The 26,922-nt window shown below is 41.9% G+C and overlaps 1 protein-coding gene across 4 annotated transcripts in view; it reads right to left on the bottom strand.

Moving 5' to 3' along the window:
• EML4 (EMAP like 4) overlaps nt 1-26,922 on the bottom strand; it is a 165,956-nt gene that overhangs the window by 92,111 nt on the left and 46,923 nt on the right. For 2 of the 4 annotated variants that reach the window (XM_054194562.1, XM_054194563.1), the window contains exon 1: nt 4,643-4,782. The exons of the other annotated variants lie outside the window; for them this stretch is intronic. In XM_054194562.1, coding sequence (XP_054050537.1) covers nt 4,643-4,709 — 67 coding nt within the window. In that variant the 5' untranslated portion in view covers nt 4,710-4,782. Of the gene's footprint in view, nt 1-4,642; nt 4,783-26,922 lie in introns of those variants that run through there. 4 annotated transcript variants of the gene reach the window in all.

Raw genomic sequence — 26,922 nt, 5'->3', positions numbered from 1 at the left:
ATAATTAGCAGAGAAGCATACAAAAGGAGAGTAATATTTCATTTGTCCCTACATTCAGAGACCCCCATTCACAGGCATTTAAACCCTTCAATTACAAGCATGAATGGCCATTTCTACAAAGAAGCAACCCTTTGCATTCATTTCTTGGTGACTACCACCCCGATTGCTAGGGACCAGTTTGCCTTTCAGTCAGGGGATCAATAGGAAGCAGAGAATTTTCCCAAAATACAACCTAAAGCATTTGGACTACCATAACCTTGGGGAGAAGGAGCCCCAGCTCTTGTGAAATAGCTAGGTTGCGTTTCATTATTTCTAGAAAATAAAACATTCTGCCTCCTTTGCCCAGCAAACTCACTGAGGTTCTTTAAGAGTGCTACTATCAAATAGGTTTTCTTCCTGGAAAACAGGAAAGCAAGTTCAGAGAAACTATCAACATATTTCTAGCCCAGGACTGTGGACAATACTATTCTAATATAGCTTTTCATTCTTTAAACCTCCTCACTAATGTAACTTCCCAACAGCAAAAATGCTTAAATGAGTTTTGGGACACTCGGCAAGGCTGACCCTCATCCCCCAGGGCAAACGCCTGCTCACTGAACACTGGATTTGGACCTACAGCAGCGCTCACAGTACGTCAAAAAGCCTTCGCCCATCTTCCCAGTTGGAAATCTCATACTAAGTAAGCCAGCATAGGCTGGTGGGAACTCTCCCCTCCTTCGTAAAAATACATCAATTGAAGGGAGGAGTGCTTGAGTCTGAGCCTGATACTTTTGGGAGATGGAAACGATAATGTGGATTGATTACTTCCCAATTACTCAGAACAAATAATTTAAAGTAGTTTTCAAACTCGCTATGACAGCACTGACTCTCACATAATCAAATTGTGCATCAAATACACTGAAACGTACAGGAAGTTAAATATTTAATCAAACACTGAATATTATAACATTTTAGGTGAGTCAACTAAGATGATACAGATTCTTTCAGACTTTTTTTAAATTTTATTTTTTTAAAAGTATTAAGACAGTGATATGGAGTTTTACATTTATCATCATTATTATTGGCAGCGCCTAGAGTAAGGCTAGCTCAAAAGTTTTCAATGCAATTACAGCAAAAGTTGTCTCATTTAAAAAGGCTTCACTGCATCAACACAAACGTTGTAGTTGTGGCAGTCCAAGACTATAAGAACAACACTATTTAGAGAGATGTAATCCCCTGGAATAGGCTGATACTTGGTTTATTTCGCTGATCTCCAACCAGTAACTAACCACCCTTTTAAGTAAAATATCAAGCTGAAAGTAGGGGTTTTATGTCAAATTTGTCTATTTTTGCTTACGTAACAGGGACTAGAAAGAAAAAAGCCTCTGTAACATCTGAATACTAAAAGCAAAGTTCCATATGTTAGGCACTATTTCAAAGTAGGTACTTCTCCTCGGGCACCTGGGCAGGGAAGCAAAGCATCAGGAGCAGCACCATGCACCAGCCACTGTCCGCCCCTGCCAGCACAGTGGAAGGCAAAGCCTCTACTGGCCGAGGTGGCCTCTAAGGCAGGTGTCACCTCCTCGGTGAGCAGCACCAAGCTCAAGGAAGACCTGGTCTCACCTCTGCAGAAGCCACAAAGAGCCCCCACAATACCTTTACCATCAATGCCTCCAGCAACTGGCAAACCCCCGCTATGAAACACCACCTCAGCAAACTCTCTACTAATCCTAACATTAAAAATAAATTTATCCAAATCAATTTAAGAGTCTGAAAGCAACAGAGTTTACAAATTTGGGGACACTGGTGGGCTTTTTTCTTCCATTTTTAAATACTGTTTACAATGCTAAGTGTCACTGGAGGGAAAAGTTTAATCAAGAAGCATGCAAAACTAAAGTTTTCTTTGTAGGTAAGGATTTTCCGTGTTCAAACTGAAAATTTCTATCCTGATCTGTATGACCTAAGCTAAATTCTAGCCCAGATCTAATGTGATAGCTAAGAACTTCCTGAAGGGACACAATATGACATAAGCCTTTGCCTTAGTTTTAATTATAAAAGTTTTAATTTAGTTTTAACTTAGTTTTAATTATAAAAGGCTAATTAAGCCTTACTTAACAAGTAGAAAAAGAGAAGTTGTCCCTACTGACATCAAACAAGCTTTTTTAAAAATCTGATCAAGCTGCCCATCAGCGCTGATATCCCATATGGTAAAAGGGAGTGCTAGTGCTTTGCTGCTGAATTAGGAACCTATTTTCAACTTTGCCAAGAAATGAGCAATTGGATGTATGTATAAAAATAAATCACAATTAAAGGTAAGGTAGGGAAGTTCCTGTAGAAAAGCATATATCTATAGAATACTTATTAAAAAAGTTATCCCCAAAAACCTCACCTGGAATACCCTACTGTTAGTACAAAGCCTTAGTCTCCTTCAAATAGCAGAATGAGTCTCCTCAAAGCAAGAATGAGCACGTTATGGACAAAGAAAAATAAATTCAAATTCTTTCTACAGCTTAATCTCAGGCTTTTTCCTACTTGTTACCACTGCAAAGTTACTAAAAGCCCTCAAGGCAAGGAGCCCTTGAGGACAAGGTTAGAAATTTCACATGAACAAAGCACTTGTTGATTCTCCATAATACCAGTTTCTTATCGCTGTAAGTTTATTTGCCAGCCAACACACATTCCTCAGAAACCTTTATATAAAGATACATTAGGTCTAATGATATAAGGAATCAAATTTTAAAACAGCAGAATATATTACACTGCTAAAAGTATCCAAAGCCATGGTTTTTTTTAATTACAAATGCTGTCTTAAACTCTTTCAGCAAAATCCTCTGTCTTGTGTCAAGATTTCAGTCAAGATTTTTTTCTAAGATACAGAAACAAATTAAAGTAGAATGCATGCATTAAGAAAATAATGTATTTCTTGCACCTTATTCTGCCGGATTTCTAGACAAATCTCAAAGGCAAGTCCATCACACCACACTCACTTCTGAAATTCAAGATACGCCTCAAGCTCAAGTCTGAGACACTGCTACTTTTTTTACAGACGATCACAGAAACTCTTGCTAAAAGCCATTAAAGTCAACTGAAATATCTTAACTCATCAGAAACAAAGCTGCAAGTTACAGCCATAAAACCTGCTGTTCTTTGAATTTCGTTCTAAAGATAAACAGTTAAATATTTCCCTTTCTTTTCTACCGTAAAAATCCTTGCAAGCCTGCAAAAGACTGTACGAAGCACTTGTAATTTTAAAATTTCCAATTCGCCCTCCCTCTTTCCCAAGCATTGCAACATCTTGAATTCTAAACTGAATGCTTTGAATTCTGAAGCAGATAAAGTACACTGCATTGCTCACTTTAAGAAAGTACACCATAGCAAGGTCGTTCCTCTCTCCCACTAAATACACACAGAAATTTATACATTGAACACCTGCCCTTGGGTGGGTTTGTTTATTTATTTATTTTTTTTTTAAACAAACTTTCCTGTTGACCATCATATTTCAGGATAAAAGTATAAGGTTTTCTATGCAAGATGCTCTATTCGTATCAAAACCGCAGGGTATGAATCAGCAAACAAAGAAGAGCTGCTCGGCGATGTTTGTTTCATTCGCAATAACACACTTCACCACATACAAGAGCAATGCGTTTTATGTATTGTATATACATACGTTGTATGCGTATACCATCTGATTTATTAGTGGGGTTTATTTGTTCGGTTGGTCTTTTTACGACTTAACTCTCATACTTTGGGTTGATACAGCTAGAATGCTGCGATTAATTACCCGATTTACACTCGAAGAGAGGCTGGCTTGATAGCAGCTGTTTAAAGAAAGGATATATGTGTTGAAATATTTCGTTTTTACAATGAAAATAGTAAAAATAAAGCGGGGGGGGGGGGGGGGGAGAACGGGACCAAACCCTTAGTCCTGAAGGGTTTCGCAGAGAGAGCGGCAGCACAGCCATGTGCACGGAGCCGCAGCAGCCCCCGCTGGCCGAGCCTGCACCGCCTCCTGCCTGAGGCCCGACGGCTTCCCGACGGCATTCCCTCCCGCTTTTCCTTCGGAAAACCCTAAAACCGAGGGGTCGAAACGAAAGGGACACACAGCAGCAGCTCCTTCCCGAGGTCTGAGAAGGGCGTTTCCCACAAAATACTCCCCATCTAAGGGCCGGGCCGGACCGCGACCCGGCGGGACGGGCCCCTCGCCGGCGTCCCGTGGGGGCGGGAGCGCCCAGCGGCACCCACGCCCGGAGCCCTCTGCTCAACCACTACTAACCTCCTCATCCTCCTTCCCCTCACGTTATCCCCTATCCACAGGCATGGGGTTTTTTTGGGTTTTTTTTTTTTGTTTTTTTTTTTTTTTTTTTTTTTTTTTTTAAACTTTCTCAAGGTTAGGATGCCGCAGCGCAGCCCCGGAGTGCAGCACACCTCGCCGGCTGCTCAGGAGGGCGCAGCGCTAACTTAATCGGCACGGATAAATATTTAAATATTTAACCCCGCTGTTTACTTCACACGTTTCCCTTCCCACCCCCCCACACCTCCAGGGAAGGGAGCCGCTGAGCGAAAAGAGCGGGCGGTCACTTTCAGGGAGCCCTCACAGACTGGCGGGGCGGCGGGTGCCCGGTGCCGGTCCTCTCCCCTCGCGGGGCAGGCGGCGGTACTTTACCCGTGCAGAAGCCGACGAGCGCCGAGGGGTCGCAGGCAGCGGCCAGGCAGGGCAGGCTGTCTTCCATCCCTCTCCCCGACGCCAAGCCACCCACCCCCCCGGCCCCTCCGCTCTTCCCGGCCAGGCTCAGAGCGAGCCTCCCCTGCGCCCCGGCCCGGCGGGCTGTGAGGAGACCCCTCCCGGGCCGCGCAGCCCTGCCGGAGGCGGCCGGTCCCCGGCGAGAGGGGGTGGGCCGGGGCCCGGCGGCCGCCGCAGGGAGGGGCCGCGGCCCGCAGACGTCAGCCGGGCGCTGGCGGGGCGCGGGACGGCGGCCGCCCCCCGCAGGCCGCGGCCTGGGCAGCTTCAGGTGCCTCGTCCCGAGAGAAGCGGGGCCCGGCCACCGCCTCCCAGGCGGGGAACCGGCGGCGGTTTAGGGACATGACGGGGGCTGGCACCCCCTCCCCGCCTGAAACCAGGCGGGAAGGGGGGCTGCGGCGCCGGCTGCCCGCCAGCACCACCACCCCTACCCCGTCGCCATCGCGCCGCACGGTGCTGACGGCCCGTGTTGGAGTCGCGACATTAACGATAACAAGGCGACAGCAATCAACGTGCCCGCGCTCGGAGCGTAGAGAAACGCCGCAAACGACTAAAGAACACGGGGGTTTGTAGTCGGGCCGATCCGGATAAAACCATTACTGCTGCAAAGCGCGTTCCATCGCCGTGCCTGATACACCCCAGACCCGATGTCAGTCACAGCACAACCTGACATCAAAAGTTCACACGGGGGGGGGGAAGAGAGAGAAAGGGGGGTGGTTGTTTGTACAGTATTATATTTGAATATTTTTCACATGACATCTTCCGAGACGAAAAAGCACATCACTAGCAACATGCTCGTCCCCACGCTATTAAAACGAAGCAAAGCACCGGGGCTGAAAAGCAGCAGGCTCTGCAAAGCTATCGCTCCGCTCCGCTCTGCAGAAAGGAACTCATATTACAAACGCATTACAATCTATTTAGCGTGATCATGATTTCGCCTGTCTTGCAAGATGAAGCACAGCCAGATGAGAACTAATGAATGCAACATGTGTTCATTCTTTTGGTAGCCGTGCCTGAAGCCAGTTGGCAGAATGACTACAGCAAGATAAATGTCAAAACAAAACTATTTGTGAATATGTACTGCATATATTTTGCCTCTTTTCTCTGTCATACTTCAAATAGTTTATTATTCTCAAGCTTTGCAAGCATATTAAATAACTCTGAATTAAAGTTTTGATTTCTAGACAACAGTGGGATAGCAAAAAAAAAAAAAAAAAAAAAATACATGTTGGAAGCCCATGCCTCCATTCAAAAAACAAGGAGGGGCCGCACTGTTTTTCCACCCTCACGAACGGTTGATAAGAAGGTTCATAACAACACATATAGTTAAGACAGCACACAACAGAGTTTGTATGTTTTCCCCAGAATTATCAATCTACATAATTTCAGCAGTAACTTCATTTTCTAGCAGCTCCTGTTATACTAGAGGAATTGACCTCTGCAGCGATTTAAAAAAAGAGAAAGGCAGTCAGCAGAGCACAGCTCTGCAGTAGGAAGCCAGCCAGACAACTACCCTGATTAATAAACGGAAGGGACTAAGAAACTGCACGGTGAAAGATGATAAAGGGAAAAGGTAAGGGCACACAACTAAGGAAAGGGCCCTAATTAAAGTCAAGGTTTTCAACGCACAGCCATGGCACCGCAATTGACCAAGAACGCGTGCTACCAACTTGTCCCAACCACTGTGTTGCATCACGTCGTCAGATTAGACAATCTTCATCAGATTAGACAATCTTCATCAGATTAAACTGAGTCTCATCTTGGGTGGGTTGGACACCAGAATTATTTAACACACACAGACACACATTTTGGTATTCCTTCAAACTCAACATCCTTCCTTATACAACTATGAAGCCTTGAAAGAAATTACAGGCAAAAATCCTCCATGAGGCCAAACACACATTCTTTGTGCTGGTCTTTACCAGCACAGAGAGCAAAACGAGGCTTGATTTGCCATTTGAAGTGGCCATCAGCGCTCCAAACGATGACAGATTACATACAACCGGCAGGAAGCATCCAATGTAGTTCAAACTAATAGAATTTTTTAGAATGTCTCATATTTAAACACTTTGTATAAAAAAATGTTAGGCTCTCCTACTGTTGTAAAAGGACATAAATTACTGATATTTGCAGATATCTATGACTCTGATTTTTAACTCTAAAAAGAATGGATTACCTCAGTATAGGAAAAAAAAAAAAAGTTGCGTTCAAGCAGTATTTTAAACAGAGCTTAATGCCTGGCGAATCAAGAGCATGCAGGGTGAGACAGAAGGAACCAAAGCAAATGTTAGAGCACCTTCGGAATGATTCTCTGAACGCTAACACTTGAAATTAGATTTCAGATGGCCCACTGGATACAGCTCACCTTGAAAATGGCAGAAGCAGTCTCAATCCACCCATCACCTGTTCCCTGGTGGGCTGAGGACTTGGATTAAAATTCCTTGATTTGCCGTTCAGTCTCTCATGAAAGCCTTAACTCCTCATCAGGACTTCTCACTCTCCCAGCTCAGGCCCATAAGCAATCTCGCTATCTTCAACAGATGTCTACCTCTAACCTTTTCAGGCTTAAACACCATCTCAAGCTCCTCTTCTTGCTGTTATTCAACATGAATAACATGGGGGTGGGGGACGAGGACGTAACTCCTGAAGTATTTTAGGTAAGCACAAATGATGAAACAAGTACTTAAAATATGGCACAGACCAAAACAAAACATGTGCCTAGATAAAAACCTCTCAGAATATTAGTGGTTCAAAGTACAACGTTACACCATGAAGAAACCAACCCTCTTCAATCTAACATCGTAAAGCCAGTTAAAGATCAGGAACAGAGCCCCGCACATTGTGCAAGTACAAACTGGTTTTTTATTTGTTTGTCCCCAACATACAGATATTTAACAGCATTACACACCTGGCAAGAACAGAGGACGTCTCAAAGACCGCAGCGGCAGTAGTCAGATTAGGAACCTATGAAAGCAGTCATTTTAGACACAGTTCAGGTTTTCATGCACCAAAAACCACTCCAACCCACCTTCTTTTCTTCAGAGGCGGGAGCAAACAGTTCCTCCAACTTTTGAAGAGAGTCATAGGAAGGCATGAACTCTTTGGAGTCATCACTTCCACGTGAAGAGGAGGAAGAAGAGGGTCCCCTGCTCTGCAGCCTAACCATTGCCTGCCGATGACCAAAGCCATCACACCCCCAACTGACCAGACTGCAGAACCTTCTCCCCAGGACACCTTTAGTCATTAAAAAAATCAAAGAGGAAAATTATTTATTGAGTTTCCTTGGCAAGTGATCCTGATACCAAGAAAACAGCTGCAGTTACATGGAATTTGGAAGAAGTCTAAGCCTGTTTTCACAGAACAAGGGTCTTTTCCATCTCCTTCAAATTTAGGAGACTGTAGGTCCAAGAGCTACTGCACAAAGGAATCACCTTATCGTCTCTTCAAAAGATCACTGGAAACCCTCCCTGCCTACCTTTCCTTCAGAAAACCTGTAGCTGTAACTGTACGTGAACAAGATAAAGTGATAACTGTACTGAGACTTGTTTAATGACTCTCTTGCTGTTGAGCTGCAAGAGGGCAGCACTAGTTAATTCTGCTTCTTCATATGTATAAAACAAATTGTGTTTCCACTGGCAAACAATCCTTCAATTATTTTGCTTTCTTCTTTCTGAAAAGAAACTGCAGCAATGTTTTAGTTGGCAATTAACCTCATGGCCGAACAGTACCACCTTTCAGCAGCTGCGTGCATCTCTGTTCCAGTATTACCTTTACCCCATGGAAAAGGGAGACTAACAATGATTTCTTTGATAACTACCCAATTGCTAAAGACTTGAGCCCTTTTATTCTTTTTTCCTTAGCGGGGGGAAAAATATAAAATCCTTTCTGAAATCAACAGATTGTTTTTAAAACCCTGATTTTTGTGCAATCACCTAACTAGCGCACCAGATCAAAACCATCTCATGAAGTTAGACAAAAATAATTAAGCATAGTTTTAAAATAACACTGCTGTTAAGGACGCTCATTGCAGCAGGCCTGTTTCCAGCAGGACTTGTGAGGTGTACAGAGGTTAGCAAGCTACAAAGGACAAGGACAGCCTTGCAGGATCCAGGACTCTCGTTAAGGCCTGCAGGATCCAGCAGCCTCTGCTCGCTCCTCCTCTTCACTCCAGGTGCTGGCACTGCAATAAAACCTATTAAAGACCCATTCTCTGAAGCATTAATACCAAGAGCGATGGAAGGCAGGAGCTTTGGCTGCGATTAAGGTCACTTACAGTTGGCATACGGCAGCGCTACTGCTAAAATAAGCATCCCTGCCCTTCTCCTGCATCCTTCCCATCATCATCCTGCTCTTGCCACTGGCACAACCGCTCGCAGGGCTGCAGACGAAAGCACACCGGGAGATGGAACAGCATGAAAACTAACCCATCAGTACTAAAACAGGAAAACTCACCAGGCCAGTCGTATGGTGTATGGCACAATGAGCCATGTTGCAGCAGCAGGGAGGGGGCAGCACCCTTTGGAAAGAGCGGCGGGAACCGTGCCCGTCAACAGCAGCTCTGCCCCTGGATGACTTAAGGGGATTGTGAAACAGCTACACTTGTAAATCACATTTCATTGCCAGAAAACTGAGCGAAACAAGAACTGATACAGAAGAGAGTGAAGTCCTCAAGTGAGCAGTGCCAGGGCAGGACGTGGCAGAGAGCACACAGCAGTGCTGGAGGCCATTCGCTTATCACCCCCTCCCAGACTCTAAACTGAGCTCTTTCATCCTACGGGCATTTTTCTCAAACAGATACATCAGATTTTAGAAGTTGACCTGAGGCTGTCCTCCACAACTAAACCATACTTGTGTCCATGCGGTCGACCATCCCAGGAAAGGCATCTGAATGGGGGAAAAAAGGTTTTCCCCAAAACCACGTTGCCTAACTCAAAAAAGAGAACCCACAAACAATACAAAGCCCACCAAATGCAAATGCATATTTTAAGAATAACCACCTGAATGAATGGTTTTGTCAGGTGGGTTTTCTGCTGCATCAGTTGCGTAGCCTAGTCTGCAGAGGCAGCTGCACCGACACGAAGGAGGTGGCAGCAGGCTGATGTGGAGAGTAGGAAGGATGGCAATGTTTAAGGCTGGTATTTCACCCAGCAGAACATCAAACCACAGCCGTAGCACACCTTCCGCTGCCTGCTTGGAGCACTTGCACAGCAGACTGCCTGCAGCTGCTTTCCTGCCTACCCATCAACAGCAATATAGAAACAGCCAGCAAACGAGACAAAAAGGTATGAAATTTAAAACCCAGCCATGAAGAGGTTTCTCCTGCAAATTTGATTTTGGGCATATATTCCAGACCATGTATCCTACATGGTGGACCATGAAAACGTGCGACCCTGCCCCTGGGAAAAGGGGGAGTCTGAACAGCAGCATCCTTGTTAGGTGGAGTCTGCATTTTTGTGGAGATAATCAGTGTCATCTCTGGTCAAGAACCTATGCAGCTTCAAACACAGAAGTTTTGCAAAAGTGAAATTTTTAAAGCTACAGGTAAATCATACAGGGTTGTTAACTATGAAGTGACTCCATTTTCTGAAAGCGATCAGCAAAAGTTTGACTCTTAATAAAGACGGCTAACTGGTAGTCTCAGTCATATCAAAGCTATGGTTATGGACTAGCTATAGTTAAATAACTGCTGTCTAATCATTTAAATCATGCCAACAGAAGGAAAAATGCTGCTTTTGTCATGCAGAAGCGGGGAAACAGCAGGGGAGAGACCAACTTGCAAAAGTGTTTTCTAACAAAGCGCTTTCAAAATAAAGCATCTACTTCTAGAAATATTACACTGCTTAAGAGTTGTGTATTCTTTCAAAAAACGATTAAACGTCATTCTTGCATATCAAAACATCTCAAAACAGGGGCTGTTTCCACTAACATATTGCTGCAATTTTCACTATTTTTACTACTTTTAAGAGTAGCTAAAAATAAACTAAATGTAAAAAACCCAACAGAATTCAAGAGTCCACTATTTATGACAGAGACCAGAGAGTTTCTCACTTACTATCCACTTTGAGATGCTGAGGAAGTAGAAAAGCCTTTACGAAAACACCACCAACAAAAAGGGCAATCCTTGACAGAAAACTAATTCTTACTGAGGATGTCCGGCGGCTGCGCCGAGGGCTCAGCAGCGCACTGGGACAACACAGTTCTGGCTGTGCGCAGAAAGATAGTCCGTGGGCAGCAGATAGGGATGGGAAATGCATCCCTGAGCAGGGCTCGGACATAAGCACACGTCTTGGTACGGCACGTAAACGAGGAAGAAAACCCACAGACACTAGCCTGGCTTAATCTAGATAGCTAGGAACACCTTTCAGCTTCCAGACTTCTGCATATGCCAGCAGAACCTAAACCTTCCACCTGAGGGGTGGGGTGATCCTCTCTGCATTTGTGACCACGCCGCACAAACACAGTATCTCCAATTTACATGTTATCTGGTACACAAAAATGCAATGTACGTGTCAGACCTTACTATTACAACACTTCAGAGTTTGACCTTATCAAATGATCATTTACAGCCACACAGTTTTGCCATATTATATATAACAGCTGTACAGTCCATAAATTAATTACCCATCTGATGGCACAGACTACTAAACGAAGTGGTTTAAAGGGAATCTGTAGAGACAGTTTTATATCTGTGTCATTCCTTTAAATTTAGTTGACAGCAGATTTTGTACTCTCAGTAAAATGGGTCACAATAATAAACATCATGGTTTATTTACAAATATGGGATTGAACTATTGTGAAATCCTCAGGCAGGGCTTATGGCCTATGCTGTTGGAAGAACATAAAAGGTATATATATTTTTTTTTTTTTAAGACAAATATGGAAACTCCTGTTTACTTCTCTTGTTTTTCAATAGTGTTCTCAGTATTATATTTCAGCTTCACTTTAAAACTCAGTGAATATAAAATGGAAAGAACAAGCCACAGTATTCCCATGAATTGTTTGACAAAAAATTGTCATTAGAAAGACCCAGCTTGGTTCACAGACAGAGGTCAAAAGAGACCTTTCAAAGTCAACAAATGAAATCTGCCAGACTAGAAGTCAGGCTTACTTGAAAGTCTGCATAACATTATTGACACAAAATTAGGTATTGATTTCCAATTTATTCTTCCTGTCGGAATAGTAATGTTACAAATAACTGACACAGCTGATACCTTTGCCAGCCTCTCTGGAGAAAAACCAAAGGACAGTAAGAGATAACAAGTAAGCCACCATTTCAATTGGTAGCTCTTGCATAGGTAAAGACCAAGGTCAACTTTTGACTACAGAAGTGTGTGTTGATAGTGCCAGAAAAAACATTCTATAGGTCGGGAAAAATAATTTCTTCCTCTGGATCATCAATCCTGTTATGACAGCTAAAGGTCAAAGCAAAGAACAAAATGGCTAATTAGAGGAGAGGGGAAACTTTGGTGTACAGCAGTACAGGTCTAGCTGAATTGACAGATTCAACAGCCGTGGTGTAGACAAGGACACCCCACACTATGGGGAAGGGGGGAAAACACCACACAAGAAAAATGGAGAAGGTCCTTGGTGGCTTTAAGAAATGCAGTTGTATTTTCCAAGAATCCAGCTTACCAAAGCTTCCGACACCTACTAAAGGTCAGAAGCAGCAGGAATTTGACGGTATCGTATTACATCAGAGGTATTTTCATACACTGCAAAACCACCAGCCTTAGGAGGTGGGGATGGTTACGGCAGTATGCGATGAAGCTCTCTACGTCCTTACTTCACCACAAGAAGCTTCTGTGCTCCAGCTCTACCTAGTCATCTTCAAGTAACGAGCTGGAAAACGAGAACAATCCAAAACGAATGAAGAGTTTACCTATCTGTTCTTTGAGAAGGATGAAAATCCATGATCTAGGTGAATAAAATACCAGGGGTGATGGGACTACAATTAAAAGCAGCTTCTTCACTAGCAGAAGACACAACAGTACCAACTGCTCTGAGGAATCCCAAAGGCTTAGGATAAAGAATAATTTTATACATATATATATATAAAAAAATATATATATATATTTGCATAGGAAGTAAATGAAAAGAATAAAACCTATTCTCTCCTCCTTCCCCCCCTCCCATCCCCTTATTTTGAAATACAGACTATGGCAGCATTTGTATTTTTTCTTAATACAAGAGGGTATCCCCAATCCATGAAGTCAGAAGGCTTCATGTAACTAGCTGTTTATGTGCAAGTTTACACGATCAAGACTGATATGAGCACAATCCCACCACAGGATTTTTAGACAGAAACTTGACAAATACCTTTACACATGGATTTTTTTAATCCAAGTTTTGAGGATTTTTGTTTGTAAGTGTTTCTTTTCCAACACAAAGTTCTAACCTACAGACAACCTAAACATACAGCTTCAATTTGAATTATGTATTCTCTATGAAATGGACTGTAAACCCTTTTTCTCGTGTCAGCTTGTATGATGTTTAAAGCACTCAACAAAGCCAAATGGAGGATCACAGAATTGCAACTGCACATGGCTACACAGCTTTTAAATTATGGATGTAATAAAGCATCATTATATTTACAGTCTATGCTTTTCCTTCATATTCCAAATTTTAAAGTGAGACTTGATCTCGAGACAGTCTTGAGACATAAAAGATGTCCGAGGCTTAGTAAAATGCTCTAAGTTATTTAACAATAAGATTATTGTTTAAAATCACATATACCATAAGTCACATCTCACCATCGAAATACTCAGTCCAGTATTCAAGCCCCAAAACTCACATGTTTTTCCTTTCTCTATCCCCAAGCCAAATGAGTTTCATTGTTTTTAAAAAGTCCTTGTCAAAACAAAGCTTCAGAAGACAAACTGTAGAAAGGATTTATTTATCAATAAGCTTGTAATCAACACACACAGGAGCTTACAGGACACTGAGCAACTGACAAAATTACATTTGCAGCATAAGTTTTACTTAGTAGAAGAGTTTTGCCTGCGATCTCTATAAACAGGAAGAGTCAGCTATTTCCTTCAACCAAGTGCTAGAAACTTAGTGACATAACAGAGCCTGCAGCAACATCTGCTTGAAAGTAACAAACCGGTAATGCTGGGCATTTTACTATACGACTCCCTTGGCTGTATTTACAGCATGAATATGCTTTTTCTATTTCCAACATAAATGAAAATCATTCTACAGGACAGCGTACGGTACCAAGTTACATTACAGGACACCAGAATTAAAGGAATGATATTGAGTAGCAATGAGAAGACAGGCTAAAATACCAAGGAAGAGAAAATTCCAGTCCCTTTTTCTAAGGTTGTTACTAAATGGTGTGTGTTTCTTTAGGCATCATTTGAGGATGCATTCAGTTTGTAGGTAAAAGATTTGAAGCAACCTTAGAGGCATCATCCAATCAAAAATACACGTTTTCACTCTTCTGTCAAATTGCTCAATACTCTGCCATCCCATAGGAAAATAAAGTGCAAAATTATACTACAGCAATCAGGAATTAATAAATTGTTGCAAGTCACTTGTGCAGCTTTCCTACACTTGAATAGCTAGGATATTTACATTTTAACATAAGAACATGTGTAATCTCAAAAGTAATCCTCGAAATAACTGCTTGGCCGTTTTTTTTCCTGTCACTATACACCTCCTTGTTGAAAAGCGTCTGTTCACCCTGCGAGGTGGCTCACAAGGAGGCAGCTCCCCCCAGCCCCTCCAAAACAAGGCCAAGAGAGAGTAGTTGTGGATTGCTAATGACTATACTTCATACCTTTCAAGAGTTTCTTAACAGAGGATTTATATCTCAGTATTTTTCTCTGCTAGTCTCTTGACGGAATTCCAGTCACTCGTTTTGTTTCACCAAAGGAGGAGTATTTGATTTAATGATTAACTCATTTGATTGGTAATCAGGCAACCGATTGTATCTGTTTCATTGCTATGAAGTGGTCAGTGTTACTTTCCATTAAGGTAAATTACAGGTTTTTGCAGCGTACCTGCAATCAGAGGAAATCGGTTTGTTCTTGCATCATCCTCAAAACCCGTGGAGGATATGTGTACTGGAGGGAAGTGGGGAGAAGTAGAGAGGATTAAATTAAACAACAATTTGGAGGAAGCATTATGCTGCTTTCTGACTCCACTGATGAAATCAGGTCTATGGCATTAAAACCGACATGAAAGAACACTGCTTATTTGCATCGTCTCCTTCCTTTCCTTATTTAAAAATCAATTGCTACGCTTAGGCAGGATAGACATTGGAAGGAACAAACTAGCAAAACAGTAAACTGAATTTGCAATCCAAACCTAATCATCCACCCCAAGAGCCATACAAAATGGTCCAGAGGTAGACTGCATCTGAGACCAATGAGTATAGACATCATGTGTCAGCGTCAACGTGTGACGAGCATTTAGTCTACAGAAAACCTTGGATGTTTATTTTCTTTAAAAATAAAAGCTGCCTGAATCTGCAGTGACAATAATTTTTAAATGTTAATTAGCAAAAGTCCTCCACTCTACAAGAACACATTACTGATTTCCAAACCCAAAGCAACACCTTGGGCTGTCTGTATCACAGACACATGGATACATGGTGTAGAGTACCTTGATGCAGGTGGGGAGAGTGCGGTGGCTTTTCAGCACAGGTCCACTCTCCTACAGGCAGGACGGAGCCAGGCGCCGGCTGTGGGAAGGAATCCAGCCACCCCTGAAAACTCGCCAGAAAACACTTGCAGATAACTGCTTTCAAGGTACCACTCTTCAGTGAAAGGATTGGAGTGGAAATAACCCGTACTTGGCACGAACCTCTTGAGTCAGGAGTTTGGTTTAGATCATTAGCAAATTAGCCGCTTAAACTAGATTCACCTGCTGGAAGATTTGATTTGGTAAGAAATCTTTAGATCCTGCTGCACAAATCTGCCCGAAGGAGTTTGCCTGGCACTGCCTGCGGCACCAGGCAAAAGGAGGACAGTGCTCTGAACACAGACCATCTCCTAAATGAGGTGCTGGAGAGGCTAAAAACCAGTGAGAAACCCCAGCTGACAGAAAAAGGAACGGGGACTCACCTCAAGGCTATCATACCCTTTGCTCTTATACAATTTAACATAACACGGCAATTCCGACAGGTTACCAAAACAAGGCGTCCTCGAGATGATCCTCGTAGTCTTTTGAAAAACAACATTTTAATAAAACTACACCTAAATATAAAGTATTATATACCTTTGGACAACTTGGGCTATAGTAAATGTGACACGATACTGTCATTCCTTCTTTTATAGCATCATGTTCCCAGTGATTATCAGATCTACTTTCGTAAAAAGAATGACTATTAATATTATTACTCTATCAGTTAAAAAAATTGCTTTTGCAAAATATTCAAGTACTTTGATTTCTCATACTTGCTTTGCTAGAAAAGAAAAACGTTTAATAAATTCATAAAGATGACAAAACTAAAAGTATGCTGACTTAATAGAATTCCGTAGAAAAAAACTGCTTTAGAGTACCCAATGAAGCAGGACCAGCACAGGTTTTACTGACTTGCTTCTTCACCAGATTAATTCCACTAACAGGTATTAAAATGCTGTGTAAATGAGTCTAAGTACTGGAATTATTTTGTATGATACAGTAATATGTTAAGGACAGTTTTGCCTCCTAGGAGGCTGTAAACTTGAAAATTGGTCCACACCAGTTAATTCATTATTAAAATCTGAAACACTAGTTACTATCACAGGCATTTTCCTTAGAGAGAAAAATGTCACTGGTTTGTCATTTATGTTTTAGCTCTCTTAAACAGAAAAAGTAAGATTGTATAATTGAAGTCTGAAAAATAAATGTCTTTGTAGTTAATAATAGAAAGTCATCTTTGCCCACTATAGGCTGTTGCCCTACTACTGTTATAGATACCACCCCTCATGTTATGGAATAATATAAACTAACTCCCCAAGCAAGGCATTCCATTTTTCACTATGTCTTTTTTTCAAATGTTCCACTGCTTTGGGTTTCTTTACGATCTAACCTAAGCAGCATAAGCAAGACAGCTCTCGGTCCCACGCAAAGCATTAACTTAGGCAAAGCGTTCTGCTGGCTTCACAAAACACTAAAGAGGTGCGGGAGCATCGGTGTTTCCAGTTTGCCTGAACACAGCTGACATAAAGCACTGATGTACCATCAGTACTCTGGATTTGCTTTAGAAATGATGCAGTGTTTACAGAGAATGGGGAGGGGAGGAATATCAGCCTCTTATTGGGGGGGAAAACAAATTTCTTCTACAATTGCAAAAATATTTTTCACTATATGGGGTAGCTGGAGTAGAGTGAAGCCCCTACAGCTGAAAGAGGCTGTCGGCTGGCATCGGCTCAGTGAGACAGCAGCTTGAACAGAACAGCTATGAACAGCGTCAGTTTAAATTTAATAAGTTTGTTTAAACCATATGTTATACGACAGGTATCTGCCACATCCAAGTTCTTACAACTTACGAAGCAGATCTGAAATACAAGGCCAAATTCAAGGCTGAATTATTGGGAGGGGGGCAAAGTTTTTTGGTCATCTTGTGTTTTTAATTCAGGATACTTTTTTTTTTTTCCTTAACGCTGCACCCCCAAGATGTCCGTTTTCATGCTTTTTCCTTTTGCTTTTTTGAGGGCTACTAAGTTCCCAGTTTTATTAAACGCATCCAGAAATCCTCTTCCTCATACTTCATAGCTTCATCAAGAGTGGCTTTAAAGAAAACCGAACTTTTGAAATATTCACAACAGCGTCATACCCATTAGCAACAGAGATGGTGATGTAAAAAACCCCACATCAGGAGGAGCTACCCAAGGCCTCCTCTACCAGGAGGATTGCTGGAGTTCAGTCCCTGAATATGCAGCTCTTGGTAAAGCTCGCTTCCGTTTGGCTTACTTGAACAGCTACAACAAAAGTGACCAAAGTCTCCTATTTTTATGGGTTGTATAATTGTTCCAACGCATGCTGATCATATCTTCTACAAACAAAGCCAGGATTTAATTGGAGTGGAGCATTAAGCAGAGAGCCTTTAAAACTCTTTTCTGTTGAACCTATCTGAATTGCAAGTGGCTCTATCAGAAAGCATGTGCCATTCTGCAAAATAACCCGTAGCCATATATATAGCCAGGTACATTTCCAAAGGAATTTCAAAACACACAACTGATAAGGAAGAACTATGAGTTTGCCTTTCTAACCTTCCCACAGATTAACACAGTTTCAGGTTCCTTAAAAAAATAACCACATACCCTGCTCTAGGCATTGCTGACATTGCTGGATTATTCCCAGCACAGTTAGGAGGGGCTGCACATCAACAGTAAATCCACACATCTAAATTACCAGTGCAAGTTTTCTCAAATTTCAGTTTAAGATTGTATATTTTTTGCTTCTGCTCATTCTTCCAGATGTATGCCAAAATTTTGTGCCCACTACAATTTTATAACTCCTTGGCAGATCATGAAAACAAAACAGTAAAACACAACAATGAAAACAAACTCATGGGTTTTCCATATTAAGGAAACAGTCACATTTCCACCTCACTGTAAAATCTAGCGAAGGAGTAATTTATTAGACATGCCCAGCAAGTCAGAGGTACACACACAACAGTATTCCAGATACACAAAACCCAAGCCACACGAACACAGAGCACCCTGCGAACCCTCCTACACTCTCCCAGTGATGGGATGGATTTCTCCACTTCAGCCAGTATTTTGTTTCCCAAGCCCGAGCGGAACCCTCGGCTGCAATGCTTTTCTAGCGAATGCGAGGCGAGGGCTGCTTCCAGCTCAGTGACAGATGTGACACACACCAGCCCTGCAGCCTCTCCAAAGCAACGACGATCTCCTGGGAGCACCGCCGAAGGAGACGCCGTGAACTCCCAGCAGCGCTCGCACCACGGGTCTTGTCTCCCTTTCCAAATTCCTCCAGGGACTGCCTTTAAATAACGACACTAAAACTGTTTGCTCCACTTTGTCAACACGCACCAAGGTGGTAACTCCACCGCCTTGGGAAGAGAGAAGGTGTAAAACGGGCATGTTCAACACTAACCACCAAGCAGGAAATAATATACAGGGGACATTAACTTGAGGGGAGAACAGAGGGCCAACAGAATACCTTTATTTCCTTAAAGTATTTCCTTTTACCTTGTTTTTGCTTTTCTTGCCTATTTAAAGCGTGAATTGATGATAGGAACTGTTTTGAGACTCCTATTACGCTTAAAAGAGGCGCTCAGATGTATTAAGAAAGGGTATTTTTTACTTCTTAACCTAGTAAGTTTGTCTTAGTATTTCTGCTTAGAAACATACCCTTAATCCAGGATTTCTCACAACGTACACAATTCCAGCCCCCTCTGAGCTGGAGGACAGACAGAGAAAAGAAATTTAAAATTTACACTTCATTCCACTTTCCAAAAGGGCCTTGATAAAAGTGAAACCTACACCTGGACTAGCAAACATTAACAAGATTTATTTCCAATGCTTATTTCTTGTTTTTCTCCCTTCTCCCTAGCCCCGAAGCAGAGAGCTGAAAAACCTGGCACTAACCCTTCTTTTGTCAAGTGGCAAATAATAGAACTCAACACTCAATTAGATTTGCACTTTCCCAAATAAAGACTAAAAGCTCTCTTTCTTGACAAAGTGGGACTTGGTTATAATACTCCCCAGCTCTCAACATGAAGTCATCTTAAAAATAACCTGCTTATGGGGTTAAACAGGTTCCTTGGTGACACAAGCAAACAAAATCCCACCTGCACAGAGGACCAAAAAAAGCGGCCTTCAAGATTTCACAGACTTCTTTAAGAAGTTATCACCCCGCTGTATCTCATTCCCCCATTGCAATTACAGACACAGACAGGCAGTGGGTGCCCATAGAGCATCCCCATGTTGGTGCCGGCGTGGTTACGTGCCCGCTCCTTGGGGAGGACTCGGCTGCAGCCCCGACCTGGCGCTGTGGTGGATGGAGGAGGGCAGCTCTCAGGGGGCAAACTGCCCGCAGCGACAGTCCCCGACACCAACTTCCTGCGCCAGGTCAGTAGCACCTTAAACCACCACGGCTTTGAAGTGACTTAGCCCCAAATTTAGTTTAAAACAGTTTGTAAGGCCAATTTGCATATATATGGATGTACATATGCACCCATCTGTGACCTACAGTATCAGGTACCCACCTGGACCCACAGAGCAGCTCACTCAGGGTGCATAAAGGACAAACCCAGCACCAAGGCAGAGAGTGTTTACTGTAAAATGCACCCGAGTTTTAACAGGGGCTGCATCTGTTTAGTGACCATAAAGAAGAGGAAGGAAGCACTGTGTTAAGTGAGAAGACAAAATGATATTTATAAATGAGTCGTTTCTGGGTTCAAAACTTTTGAGACCCTTTTTCCGGTATGAATCACTGGTCAAGGCAAGATTACACTAGCATCTCTCTAGGTCTCTAGAAAAAGTAACAGAGACTTTATCTCACCCTGTCTCTTCTGAATCGCTCGGCATCCTTCCCTGTACCTGATGGCATTAATATTACAAACACACTCACCTGTTAAGAGAGCAGCAACAACAGTATGCCTGGGGCTCCTTGGCTACAAAGGTCGACAGAGAAGAATCAAGACTGGAGTTGTCCCCCAGCACAGACAATACCGGGCAGAAGTCTCAACAGTTGGCACTGCTGAACATTTTTCACATAGAAAATAATGCAAACAGTATTACTGCACATGGTGCAAAGATAAATCATAGAGCATTACAAGAAGCTGTTCGGCAGGATGTGTCCCACTTCCTCTTCCTCCTCATCAAAAACAAAATGACATAAATCACAACTAGTTATTTCAAATGTAATCAAACCTTGATAGACATCAAGACTTGCTAATGCTTTCCCTCTGCCCATCTCTCCTCACCATTAACTCAAAAAAACCAAAACCAAACAAATCCTGCATCTTCTGCATACTCAGACATACAGACCCACAAAGAACAGATCTGATGATATCTTCCCCTACTGGAGCTTAGCAAAGCAAATTAACAAAGAAATCCGCCCAAAATTAAAAAAAAAAAAAAGTAGAGGGGGAAAAAAGCGAGAGAAAAAGGAAAAAAAAAAAAAAGAGAGAAACATGCACAGAGAACAAAGCCAGAAAAACTCAGCAAGCACAGGAGAGGGTCTGGAGGACAACTCCTCAACGAAGGGAGCATTCAGAAATGGTATACCAACAAATATAGCATATCCAGACACACAAGTAAATTTTAACCATTCAAAGCTTACACAATTACACAGCACAATTAACATCTATCGCCCCAGTTTTAGAGAGAGGAGACGCTAACAACTGCATGGACAGTGTCTGCACCTTCAAGCAGATGCATTAATGGGCACATGGAATTAGAAAAAAAATTGGTGTGATTAGACATTTCATATGAGTCTTTCCATTCCTAAACCTTCTCATATCCTAAAATTGCAATTAAAGGTAAAGGGATCGTGTCTGGAAAAAGAATCGTACAACTTCTTGTTTTTAGAGAGCCACATTTCTTGTATGGCAGTTAAAAATCTGCCAGAATTTCCCCTATAAACATGTTTCCAGCAATTTCGGCTCTCCCACACAGTCTTTGGTCCTAAAGCAATAGCCTCCTGCAGAAAAGGTTTTTTTAAACACGCACAAAAAATAATTCAGCCGCACATTTCTCTTGCGCGATGAATCGTTTTCCACATTAAGATGACAGCGCTAGCACTGGAGTGTCATGCCACAGCAGGCAATTAAGAGATTCAAAAGAAAAAAGCGTTAGCCTTGAAAAAGACAAGTCATTGCCACATTATGAAATGCGAGAAGTAGATTCAGAGAAACATAACCTTTGAGAGATAGCCAATACCTTCCCAAAGTAGGGATGCCAGGTAGGATAGTCAATGAGGGAGGAGAAAAAAAGGAAGAGAAGTACTGACACAAACAAATCTTCATCACTGGATTTATCCACCCGTCAAAACCGACTAGTGTAGAAAGACTGAGCAATTGACTGTATCGGTGAGTTTAAGAGCTCAACTTGCTACGTCTCACTGCTAAGGAGGATGAGGCTGACTGCAGAACGCAGAGCTAGTTGCTGTGCAGCACACGGGCAACAACTACCCTCTACACACCGATGGTAACCTCAACACAGGCACCGAAGCCTGCACGATATCCAAGCTGGACAAAAAAAAATAAATATGATAAATAAAGGAATGAGGAGGCACTGCATACCAATGAAACGGTTAAGAAATAAAGAACGGTTGAAACACAACAGACTTTTGGCAATTATCACTTCGGAGAGCAACTGGGATTCTACAGAGATTTACACCTGAACACAGGGCTGCAGTCCATAGATTACCCCACATACATTGCCAATGAAAAGTGTGAACTCCTGGGAAATCAACTTATTATATTTAAAAACAAAACAAAACAAAAAACCCCAAACCCATGAATGTTAGCAATGGCATGGACATGATGGCTGAAGGATTCCTTTGGTCAACGGTCATCATGAGTCACAGGTCAACAGGGATGCTGTCTCAGAGTTGGTTCACGCTGTCGGACAGACAGGAGAGATGAACGGTAGCTCAAGTAATCACAAGGCCATTCCGCCCATTTCAAATCACTTCCCAAGAACATGTCAAACAGTCTGGAATTTGGGAAGGGCAAAGCTCAAGAAACGACTGGAATTCGTTAATGGGGCTGGTGAGGCAGACCGATTTCAGAAGGTATTTGCACTCTAACTGAAACCTGTTTTCACTCATTGGGTTTGTTTTCCAAAGTAAAGAACAAACTTGGTGAGGAGAACTCCAGACTACCTGGATGAATAAAAACCTGACCTGTAATGCTAAAAATAAGCAGGAAACCTTTTTTTCCACAAAGTGGAAAGAAGCTTAAGAAAGAAAAGCCCGTCTCAGAGGTTACAAGGTACAATCAGAAGAGTGAAAACCAACTAGGAGCCTGCTTGAGCTGAACCATGCAAAGGAAATAACAGGAGATTCGCTGTTACTATGCAGCACAGCTTCAAAAGAGGGAGAGAAAGGCAGGTACCTACACACTGAGGTTTAAGAGGATGGTTAGGAAAAAACAAGCAGGAACAAACACCGAAGCAAATATTTTGCCTTCTGTTTCAAGAAAGATAGTAAAATGATACACTGAGAATGAGGATAGGATAACGGTTATTATCACATACAGCGTGGAAACAAAATTAGGCCATTTAGAATAAAGGAAAAAGGGGATCTGGATAATCTCCATCCCACAACGCTGAAATAATTGGCACACACAATGACAGATGCGCCAAAAATCATTACGAGAGGGAGGGGGAAAGGAAGTAGTTTGGGAGAGAATGAAAAGCAGTCTTGGCGCTACAAGTGCATAAGAATGACCTCGATAATACAAAATCCGAACAAGAGAAATCAAGGAAATATAACTGAACAGTGAAACGAAGACAAGAATTTTATTTCACCCAGGTAATTTACTCCTCAAAAAAGGATAATGCAGTGAACTTAATCCAGAGTTAAAGCAAGAACCTCATGGAGTAATATTTAAGGTACAGACCTATAACATTCCGAAGAGGAACAAAGCACTGGCTGAAAGACAGACAATAAATACCCAGACAAAGACAAAGTACTGCGTTCCTTAGGTTTGTGAGATCAGGGCTATTAAATAAGTTACGTAGTGACCATACAAAAAAGCAGGTATCCACTAACAACTTCTGGGAGATCAAAGTTTGGAGAATTCGCTGTTCCTAAAGCATCTCACAGAAATTAGTCTTCTGGACTAGCTGGAGTAACATAAATGCAACGAAATTCAAGCGTATAAAGTGAAAGACAATTCTGAATAATGACTTCTGCTATGATCTGGGACTCACTAACAGGAGATGAAGGGGAGAAAGGAGCTGTCAGAGCATCAAAAGATCACAGGATCCTATTAGCCCTTCTAACAGCTGTTTGATACTGATGCTTTGCAGTAGTTCTACACACACACACCCCCACACCCAAAAAAAAAGAGACCAAAAAAAAAAAAAAAGGTATTTTTAGTAGAAAACCAGGACTGATCAATTATATAAAGTGTTAGTAAACCACTATTTGTAATTTTATATATGTAGTTGTGGCTACCTAGTCCAAAGCAAAACAAAAAGGCATGCCTTCCCCCAAACCAATTTAACTGAAAGAGGTGCAGAGAAGACTACTCAGAAGATACAGGACAGAGAAAATCTATTTTATGAGAGAAGCTAAAGCACTTGGGATGCTCTAGCCTAGCAATTAAGTGCTGAAACAACTGTAGGTGTCTTGCGTAAAGCAGGGTAGACCTCACAGGGAAAGGACGGGGTTTTCAAGATGGAAAAGCAGAGGCTGGTCCCAACCCAGAAGGTAGAAGCACCTGTCAAACTGGATGGGGCGGATCAGCAGCAAAATCTATTTCAAGATGAAATCTCAAATATGTGAGGAACAAAGGCCACCCAAGCGCTCCTGGCATGAGGCTTCAGGTGTTCAATCTGACCAACTTCCCAAGAGGTGGTTCGAAGAAAGCTTGTTAATGTACCACATACTATATTATAGTAATTTAAATTCTGTACTGATAGCTTGTGCCGATTATCTGAGAGACAGGGAAAACATTTCTCCAAGAACCCACTGCCTGTCTCAGGAGTGGAAGAGCTCCCAATGCCTGGAGCAAGAGGCATTACTCCAGACGGAAAGATGAAGGGCAAGCTGGACTTCAACTTGAAGACAAACTTCAGCAGGGTCGCACAGCACCTCACTCATATTTTTGAGTTAATCTTTCCTGGGTCAGAGTTCTGCGATTGAGGTATGGCCTATTCCCTCACTCAGCTAGACATTTACATTTAGTACATTCCCTGCTGTAACAGGGATGTAGAAAGAAAAGTCTCTGATCTTTTTTTCTGCCTCCCTAGGGCACACTACAGCATACTACTTTATTCACTCTTCCAGCCTTTTTATTAAGGCTTTAAAATTGTTCGAACACGTGGGGAGAGTGAGCAACAGGCCCATCTAGATTTAAACTTTTCTTTTTTACATGACCGTTTGGGGAAATTGTCCCCTTCAGCCCTCCATTCATTCCCAAGTCAGCTGTACTTTAATAGTCCATTACAAGAACAGAAACAAATCTCAATATTTACTTTCGGTTGAACTATCGGATAAACGCTGGGTCTATTTCTGTTCTATTCACATTCTCCCACAATTTCCATTACAAGGTATGCACTAAGCACTTTGACAAGAAGTTCCCCACTGCTAAAAATCTCAGTGGTAAAAGAAAAAGGAAATATTTATTTAGGTTTTGGTTTCAAACAGAAATAAGTTTTCAAAACTAAACTGGAATTCCCCCAGCTTACTCCACCGCAAAGCACGCTCACACAGTCTAGCAGCTCACAGACATAAACTCTAGATGTTGCAAAGTGAATTTGAATCCCATTTTACTGGGAACACCTTTGGTTTGTTTAACTGTCCTGGACTACCGACAAAACTTCGCTTCTTTCCAATTCATTTGGTTAGAAATGCCTCACAGTAACTTCTGTTCTCCTCCCGAGTTTGCATGGCATCCCACAAACAGGACTACCTGCCCTGGGTATAATATACAAAACACAGTAGCACCTAAAATTAATCTGTAATCATTAAATTGTAAAGGTATACATACATGCATGTTACTTGTTTTCATATTCTTGGTAAGGCAGGCATAAGGCCTACAAAGGGTATCTGTATGATACTTCAATAGAAATCATATGCATACCCCAAAATACCTGTTTTTCAGCAGATTTACATATTACTTTGCATGTATTATGCCCTTAGTCTTATCTTTTGTTTTGCCTTTTTGATTTTTTTAAGACTAGCTCAGCTTGCCATACCCTATAATACTTTAGAGCAGTTAGCTTTGAAAGAAGTTCTCTTCTCCAGCTTGCAAACATGTCTGCACGTTATTTAAAGATGAACTTTGGCTCTCCATCCTCAGTTGTTTTGAAGTTTGGTTTTTTTTTGGGGGGGGAGAGGTGTAGGAATGGTGTGGGGGTATTTTTTTTAATAAATTATGTAACAGTAAGCTGTGGAAAATGGTCTGCAGTTGTCCAAAAGCAGCAGGCTACTGTCAAGTCCAAAGCAGTAAAATGAACTATGAAAGGAGGAAAGTGCACTTGATTTAAAAAGATAACTGAAAGGAAGAATAAAGGACGAGTTATATTAAGCCTACTTCAGCATATTTTCTTTTTATTTTCTTATCCTTTTCTATGTACAAATGATGAGGTCCAAACCTCACTGAAAAGCCTTGGCAAGACTGGTATATAAGAAAAGATACCACACAGATCTAAGCACCTACAGTTCTAGAGTTAACATCCTGTTTTATTTTGGTTTATGTTCAAGTGTTACTGTTTGAAGGTCATCAACCTGTATGTCACATTTCTACTGTTCAACATCTGATAAAGTAAGCAAGGATACAAGAAGAGCAGCTGGGTAGGACAAGCAGCTTTAAAAAAAAAAAAAAAATCAAGACTTTCCAGCTGCAGGGGAATTACTTTTTCTTTTTTCATTGCTTTTAGTAGAAGCACTAGAAATGCTTCACAAAACTTTCTTCACAGGGCAGTGGTGGCTATTTTGCTGGATTTGATCAAAGAAAAGCATAAATAAAGACAGTATACAACCTATTCAAAACTGTTCAGACTATTTAATAGTTCTCTCTCACCAGTTTTCTCTGCCTTATAAGAATGTAGTTAGTCCCACTTATAAGAACTCCATCCTTTGCTTTCCTTCCCTACTCCATAGGAGCATGTGGTTATTTTTGACAGCACATTAACACATTTTGTCAGCTAGAAATTGATTTTTAAAATATACTACAGCAAGTTAATTTTGTTTGGGGATGACAACCACACACACACACACCCCAAAAAGCAAAAACACCTCTTCCTGAACAAAGCTGTTGGTGTCACGTAGCAGTAGGAAGAGAAGGAAAATTCACTTGATACCCCACACATTTTTGTAGAAAATTTATATATAAATTGTTTTCTTCAATTGCAAGGGGCTAAATATGGGGCTTATTACCACCACTGGTTAAATATTGGTGCCATCTGGAACTCATTCTAAGCAAGCGTTCGCACCGTTTATTCCACCAGCATAACGAAGCATCCTTCAGTTGATACCCAACTGGCACCCCCGTATGAACGGCAGATACATGTCGCATGTAAGAAACCATTTATATCCTTAGCCTTTTAATAACACAGGAAACTACT

This window comes from Rissa tridactyla, chromosome 3 (assembly GCF_028500815.1).
Source record: "Rissa tridactyla isolate bRisTri1 chromosome 3, bRisTri1.patW.cur.20221130, whole genome shotgun sequence".
NCBI lineage: Eukaryota > Metazoa > Chordata > Aves > Charadriiformes > Laridae > Rissa > Rissa tridactyla.
The sequence above is the reverse complement of the archived record's forward strand: the minus strand, read 5'-3'. Positions and strand labels throughout refer to the sequence as shown.